General features: G+C 31.1%; 1 protein-coding gene across 2 annotated transcripts; it reads right to left on the bottom strand.

Moving 5' to 3' along the window:
* Nucleotides 1–2416: 2416 nt before the first annotated feature.
* On the bottom strand, nt 2417–7764 carry tank (EI24 domain-containing protein tank). 2 transcript variants are annotated; one of them, XM_013322935.1, is made up of 7 exons: nt 7581–7764; nt 7333–7493; nt 6323–6578; nt 5335–5454; nt 4635–4858; nt 3341–3412; nt 2417–3019 (listed from the first exon to the last, which is right to left on the bottom strand). In XM_013322935.1, exons 1-7 carry the CDS (start codon nt 7593–7595, stop codon nt 2908–2910), a joined length of 960 nt encoding a protein of 319 aa, XP_013178389.1. In that variant the 5' UTR covers nt 7596–7764; the 3' UTR covers nt 2417–2907. The 2 variants fall into 2 exon arrangements, with proteins under 2 accessions (XP_013178389.1, XP_013178381.1); XM_013322927.1 differs by lacking the exon at nt 7581–7764 and having other exon boundaries at nt 7333–7574.
* Between the last annotated feature and the right edge of the window lie 245 nt (nt 7765–8009).

The raw sequence follows: 8009 nt of genomic DNA, 5'->3' as shown, positions 1-8009 counted from the left end.
TTTTTGTAGTAATTTCATTTTTCATTCTCAATATAAAACATTCCAATATTATGTCAGACATTTTTTTTACTTGCCAATAAAAATACTTTTATTTATGTAAATTAAAATTGAATAATTATAAGTTGGTTAGGTATTAATAATTGAAATGTTCAAAATCATTTACTGTTGGCTTTTGAGATCAAAATCTTCGTATAAAATATATTGTCATCCCTCTCATTATCTTTGAAAAAACAGAGATAGCAATATATTTTAAACGTCGATTTCGGTTTTGACATTAGAATGTTACTGTGGTTTTCGAAAATGACATTTGAATTGACACATGTTGTCTTTGTTTTTTCCAAAGACAATGTAAAAGGTGACATGTGTCAAAAAAAAAGTTAGTTTAATCGAAATCCACAGAGAAAAAGTAGATCTCAAGTAAGATATGGTAATAGATCAAATATACATATATATTATGTAAATGTTACTGGATTGAGGTTAACGCGCACGTGTGAATTCCTCCAAACGGATGAAAAGTTGACTTGTGCGTTATTACCTTTAACTACGTAGATGTTTTTAGACATTGGTAATAAATATTTACTGTCTATTTGTAAACAAATGTTTTCGATCTAAAATCAGAATCCGAATAAATGCATATCCTGGCGTTGATTTACTTTGTTACCAATTCTTGTTATTTACGGGTTATTTTTGACAATTTTTTTTTTTAAATCTTGTTCGTAAGTTTACTGTGAATCTATTTTTATGTATATATAAAATATGTATTGACTATTTTTTAAGCATAATATTTTTTTAATGTTATTTTAAACAGACTAACATGTAGACAAAGTGCTAGACATAAACTAAGAATGATTTAACGTTTTCTCCATTCAGGACTATTTTATCATTGCCTCGTTGCGAAATTTGTCTACATTTTAGTCTGAATCATAAATTGTGATATTCTACCTGTAAGCTTTTTTATTTACGTTAATTTTTAGTTTTATAGAAACACGAATTTGTTTTAATATAGTTTTTATTAGCTTTATTTAGTATATTCGATTTTTTAACCAATAATTTTGACCAGGATGGAGAAAAATGTATTAAATTTTGAATTAACAATTAAAGATTATGTCTCGTAACTTGTTTTATTCATTCAAAGAAATAATAGTAGGTTTAAGGGTTTCTTTTAAAAAAAATATTAAAATACAGTTCAGTCATTTTTTTATTAAATAAATTATGTCATGTAAAATTATTTCATCACAATTTACCGAGACGAATACGCGTCATTTACACGCAAAAGTACGTTCTCTACGTACTTTTCTAAGGTGAAAAAAGAAAAAAAGGTTTCCACTGCCGCAAATCACAAGAAAAAGATTTACACCACCCATGGAATCGATGCCAATGGAAACCCATTTTTTACAAAGATAATTTAAAAGTAATCGTCCAAGATAATTGATATTATTACATAAGCAAAAATTTTACTCCAACAAATTTTTTTACTGAAATATGGTCCTTCGAGTCGGATCCAAACTGGTAACTTTTAGTGCAATAACTTTAATTACCTTGAACGTTATATACGATGATTATATAATTTAATACATTAAGCAATATCCAGGCACCGTATTGATATATAATCCTTTATATAATGGTAATCTAGTGCCATTTGATTATAATATTAAAACTAATCATTCCTTATATAAAAACGGCTAAAACACTCGCGTATGTTTGTCCAGTTTCGGCACCGACGGGCCTAGTCCGCGAAGTCCCATTCAACCTGATGAAAGGCTTTCGATGTCTTCGAAACTAGTCGGTGCCGACTCCGGACGAACATACATAACCGTTTTAGCCGTTTATATATTAGTTTATGACAATATCTCACAAAAGTTTATCATCCCTGTAAATCAGCACTTAAACATAAATCTCCCAAATAAAAAAATCTGTACTATTTATTGCGATATTAATATAAAATAACATGAAAACTTTCTACTTGTACATGCATTTACGATTTTACTTTCCTACGCTGAGATTTGCATTAAAACAACCCTAAAAGTGATTACAAGACACCGTAAAATATACACATCTAAATTGAACTTATAAAGAGATCGTGTAAGGTGTAAGGGAATTTGGAATTGGATTTTTTAGAAATAATTTTTACACTTTTTTTTATAATTTTAGTGTCATTTTTGTCCGCTTCATGACTATTATGGTCCAATAATAATTTTGTTACGAATCGTATTTCACACAATCATTTTAATGGGGAGAAAAACTGCCTTTTGATATTAGTATCAAGAGTGAACTAGCACTGAATATACCATAGATATACAAAAACACTATTTTATATATTCTGTGAACTTCTGTCATAGCAATGACTTCTGTCAAATTTCACTCAAAGAATGAAAAAAAATATTTTTTTTGGATACTACACAAATATTGTAATGAAAAAGGAATATATTTTTTTAAATTAGTAGAATGACGTATACAAAGTTTGACAGATGATGATGACAGTCCACTCTTACTAGCACCTACTTAGAGCTTTCAGTTTATCTTCCCAATTCATACACTACTGTACAGTTTTATACAAAATACATACTGAGAAATGTTTATTTTATTGATTGTTACAAAGCTACCGATAGTAACCACGGTTACTAATTGTTGTCTGTGATGTCCCCACTGACCTCTATATATGGACTGGCTTTACGACGTATTATTTTTTGCCTATTTGATTTCCGCCATTTTGGCGCTGATGGTAGCGGTTTGTAGCTGTGGTGTGGATTAGAACTAATAATATAGGTAGAAGTTATTATCACGTAACATCATGAGACGCGTTTAAACTGGAACAAAAAAAAAATTGTAATTTCTAAGTAATCGCCTATCCATATATAGAGATCAGTGGATGTCCCCTTTCCTCCCTGCATTAAAACTGCCACTGTATCAGCTGTTTCTATCGACCACAGTCCGTTCTACTTCCGCAGTGTTCCTCACAAAGCGGAACATACCATTGGATATCGCGACGACTGGAGAGAACAGTCTCAGAGGATATTCACTGAAAACGAAGTTTTTTTGTAATTATACATAAAAAAAGGGTTTTACATAAAAAATCACTTTCAACCATAAGAAGCGAGACCGCGATATTTTTCTCGCCTACAAAGGGCAGATAATGACTCGCTTAGAGGGTTCTCGCTTATCCGGGTTCGACTTTACAATTAACGTAAGTTTACTTGAATCAGTTATCTTTTATCAAATATAATCTTTTGAGTTGGTTATCAATTTTATTCTAATTTTACAGACAAAAGAATTAACAAATTGTTTTAAGAGCCTTTTAGAAGAAAAAAAATCAATAAAAAGTAATATGAAATTGACTTACCTTCCTATGACGGGTGTAGCTTCGTTACCGCTCAAAATGAACACAGGAAAGAATATGGAGAAAACACAACCACTGGAAAAAGAAAGCCATATTTAATTATCTTATTAATTACTAGCCTAAATAATCTATAATAGATATTTGCATAAATTCTCTACAAACATTCTCTCTCTATGGTACGGTCGGTAAGAGAACTCTTTTAGAGTTAAGCTCTCCAGTATTTCGAATACGAATGTTTAGATGGATGTATATTTGTTTGAAGGTATCTCCGGCATGGCTCGACGGATCTTGCTGAAATTTGGCATAGATGTAGAGCATAGTCTGGAAGAACTCATATGCTACTTAGCAACCTTTTTTTTAACTCCATGCGGATTGAGACGCGGGCGACAGCTAGTAAATAATATTGAACGATAAAGTTATGTTTTGAATATTTTCTAACTAATATGGTATAGATAAGATAGAGCAAAGTACTAAGCATTTATCAAACTGTAGACAAACAACCTTGGCCATTGATTCATGTTATATTACACAATGTGGAGTATGTAAATATTTAAGTTATATTTGTGTCATGGTTAATGTAGCACATAAATACTAGCTGTCGCCCGCGACTCCGTCCGCATGGAATTAAAAAAAAAACTGATTTAGTAGCCAATATGTTCTTACAGACTATGTTCTACATCTATAAATTTTAGAGAGATCCATGCTGCCGTTTAGGAGATACCTTCTAACAAACATCCATCCATCTAAACATTTGTATTCGTAATATTAGTAAGAAGTAAGAAATACATATATTTTTTATTTAGTATAGAATTATGCTTAGCTTTTTTTCAATTTAAACTTTGAACCATAGAAATAAGATAACCATAGATAAATATAATGTTAGATATAACCTTCCTTTTCACATAACTATGTTATATTACCTTCCTTTATTTATAAAACTATTTCTTTTTGTCATACAATTTACAGAAAATAACTAAAAAAATGAAATATCGTTAGGCCACATTCACTGATTGAATTTGACATTCCTAGTAATTTAATGAGGTGAACTTTTTTTTAGTCAACTTCAAAAAGGAGGTTATATATGTTATATTGGAGTCAATTTCGGCCAAGGTACTAACAGAAACGTAAATAGCCGTAAGACATTATGCCTACATTGACATGCCCACATTGAAACAAGAGTAATTCCTTATTTTCTAGGGAGTTCATGACATTATTTTGTTACTTTTCAGTACATTTTTTTAGAGATTTTTTTTTATGAAGTCTAAAAGTTTAAAAAATCTACAAACTATACACTTACCTAATAATATACGAGTGTGGGATCTGCGTGAGAATTGCTAACGGCAAACCAAATCCTAGGAAGTACGGCCAATTGGTTTCAATGAAAGTCAAACGTTTGTGCAACTCCCAGCCCATGTTGAACCATTTGTATTCAAATGAATATAAAGAGTAGAGTAAACACATATGCACTAAGCAGAGAAGCTCACCGATATATGTTATCGGTAACATACTGACTAGCATACTCTGAAATAAAAAAAATAAAAAAAAAAAATTATAACAATACTTGACAAGATATGTCTTAAAACAACTATTAAAATAAATTATATTTGCGTGTACTCTAACAAATATACGTAATCTTAACGGGAATTATTTCAGATGTAAACTTAAATTAATTAAACGAATCTTTAGCAGCTGAGAAACCTATAACTCATAATTTTTTAAAGTAAAAAAAGTTTTTTTTTTAATTAAATATTTATCCTGCCTGACCACGTCACAGCGGCACACAACCACGCATCATTTAAAAATAGATTAAAATCTCTATATTAGTATGAAGAATTTTTTATTAAATTTTTTTTTTTTTGTAAGTCATACTCATGGCCTGTAATTTAAATATTACTAATAAACTGTATTGCATTGTATCAATTTCTTAGTTACCTGCTCAGATAATAAAATACTCATTTTTGTAGGATTTAGTAATAAGAAATAATTATGTTATATACCTGAACTAGAAACAGAGCTTGTACGAGCAGACTGAACAGTGAGTCAGCTATAATCTTACTGACACTGGACATGAACTGCGGTCTCCCCCTCCGGTGTCTGTATGCTGAATCTGCTATGTCCTATAGGCAATTGAAATCATAAATTAACAAATTCAGTGCCAAAATGGTTTGAATAGTGTGCGTTTCAGTATTGGATAAGAATCACGTAAGTATTTGGCTACTGTGAGCTGTTCAACTCCAAAATTATTGTGTAATATGCATTAAAGCAGGTCACACGATTTTTCCATTTTTTTTAAATTTTAACTTAATCATTATCAGCTCACTATACGTCCCCATCGAGGGGCTCGGAGTCTACCCTAAGTTAAGGGTGATTAGGCCATAGTCAACCATGCTGGCCAAGTGCGGGTTGGTTGACTTCACACATATCTTTGAATTTCTTCTCAGATATGTGCAGGTTGCATCACGATTTTTTCCTTCACGGTAAGAACGTCGGATAAATGTACATATGTAAATCGGAAATCGAAAAACACATGGCGGGATTCGAACCCAGGACCTGCAGATTGCAATTCAAGTAACCATTGAGCCACCGACGCTCTTACTTAATACAATTTTTAAATTCATGTTGTATACTTCATACCATTAATTATGTAATGTTTGTATTAATACTGCACAGTTCATTGATTTAATAAAAGTTTCATACAGTTAAGCCACATAGACATAGAATATATTCAATATAGATGGCTTATTTTAAGATTTTGGAATAAAATGATGTTGTGTGTAATATATGAGTTATTAGTGAATTTACTGTAAATTACAATTGTATAATAGTATACATTAGTATATTACTAACATACAATAAAAACATACAACATAAACACAACTACTACATGTACCATCTTTCGACCAAATCTCCACTTCACCAGGTGAGACCGTGATCAAGCGCTAGCATATAAAACGTAAAAAAAAAACTACTTGTAACCAAACTTACTTGAAACCAAAGGGCATTCACTAGCTTGCTTAGAAGAAACAACGGTAGCACCCATATCATTCTAAACGTCATGGAAAGGAAGGGCTGCATCCAGCCCCAGACGTTGTGCGCTACTCCGGGATCATGGCCGAATACAGCCAACACTAAGTACCTCACCGCGGGTAATAAGGCATATTCAAACACAAGTATACTCAGTAAAAATATAAATCCATTGAGAATACATGATTGTAATACCCTTGTAAGTACTTTGGATTCCCTGAAAGAAAAAATAAATTTGTCTTTTATCATGTCCATATTGCATTTTTTTTTTATATTATGAGGTGACAAAAAAGCAAGCGGCCAGCTTAGTTTCAAAGTAGCGAAACAACCACTGCCTATAGACATGTGCAATTGCAGATTCATTGCTTAATTTTTATTGATGGAGGAGGAAGCTCACAGAAATACTATATTTCTGCTTCTTGTATCCTCTGTTAAGTCCACTTCTCCTTCTCATTCTTTGAAATTATGAGTTTAACACTATTTTTTATACAGCTCATATAATATGTCCAAACTGAAACTTGAAGCCTACTAGATTAGATAAAAAGAAACATTCTGTATAACATTAAAAATACAGAATGTACATTTTTTCAAATACATTTATAGAACTCACATAGATATAACTAGACTGAATACATTACTAAAATTTGCTTTGTTTAAATATGTAAATGTAAACTCGATAACACACTGTGACCTTAATCAGTATTACTACTTTATACTTAGCTTTTTATCACAATTTTGAATACTAAAGCGATCACTTTTTGTTTCTAGAAAATGTTACGAAACTATACATGTAGGCAGCTAGTTAACTGGTAAAAATTAAGAAATCATTCATAGTATTGTACAACTATGATAAAGATAAGCTAAATATGGTATTTATGTAAATAAGAAATTGAACATAATAACTTAACTATTGAAAACTGTCAAATGCTTTTTACTACTTTCTTTATGTTTGTTAAGGGGAATCAACTTACTGTTTAATTTTTGTTTGCTTTAGTTTGTTTTTGTTGTTTTCGGAGTCTATTTGTGGTGATCTGCTCAAGGCTCGCTCATTTATTTCTTTGTCAAGGTATAAAAGCACAGTCACTCCACGTAAGCTGTCTATGAAACCTTTTATAAGCGATACAGAAAAATTCTGAAACATTGAAAACATTGTGTTGTAACAGCTGTAAAATTAAAATGTACACGACAAACAAAGACACGGCTAAAGAAGTTTGATTACTGTAACGCTCTCCATTTTATAACTGCCCGTTATCTATTGCTTCATTATACCAAGTGATAATGCGATAATGGACTTCGACTCCAAATCATTACGGATTGAAATTAAAACATTTTTACGTAAATACGTAATACGGTGTTGTACTTTTGCTTTTGATTGATTGAGAATTGACAACTATAACGACATTGATTAAACAAACTTCAACGATTGACGTAAATTTGACAATTCAAAGATTAGGCAACACAAACTAACCAAAGGGAAAATGTAGCTGAAAGAAGTTTGAGTTTCTGTCTGTTTATGTAACATTACAATGTGTTTGTATAATTTATTTAGAATAAAATGAACATGTTTGTTGCAAAACTGGTAAAGACAAAGAAAAAACAGAAAATTAAACTGAAAATTCCTGTGTTTGTCTATGCGTCGCCTAAACCA

The sequence above is a fragment of the Papilio xuthus genome, unplaced genomic scaffold (assembly GCF_000836235.2).
Source record: "Papilio xuthus unplaced genomic scaffold, Pxut_1.1 DF828952.1, whole genome shotgun sequence".
Lineage (NCBI taxonomy): Eukaryota > Metazoa > Arthropoda > Insecta > Lepidoptera > Papilionidae > Papilio > Papilio xuthus.
This window is presented reverse-complemented; position numbering and strand designations above follow the sequence as displayed.

Coding starts and splice junctions, on each gene's coding strand:
- tank (XM_013322927.1), bottom strand. CDS start 7,511: ATGTTTTCAATGTTTCAGAATTTTTCTGTATCGCTTATAAAAGGTTTC. Junction 6,579..7,332: donor AAGCAAACAAAAATTAAACA/GTAAGTTGATTC, acceptor TTTTTCTTTCAG/GGAATCCAAAGTACTTACAA. Junction 5,455..6,322: donor TGAATGCCCTTTGGTTTCAA/GTAAGTTTGGTT, acceptor AATTGCCTATAG/GACATAGCAGATTCAGCATA.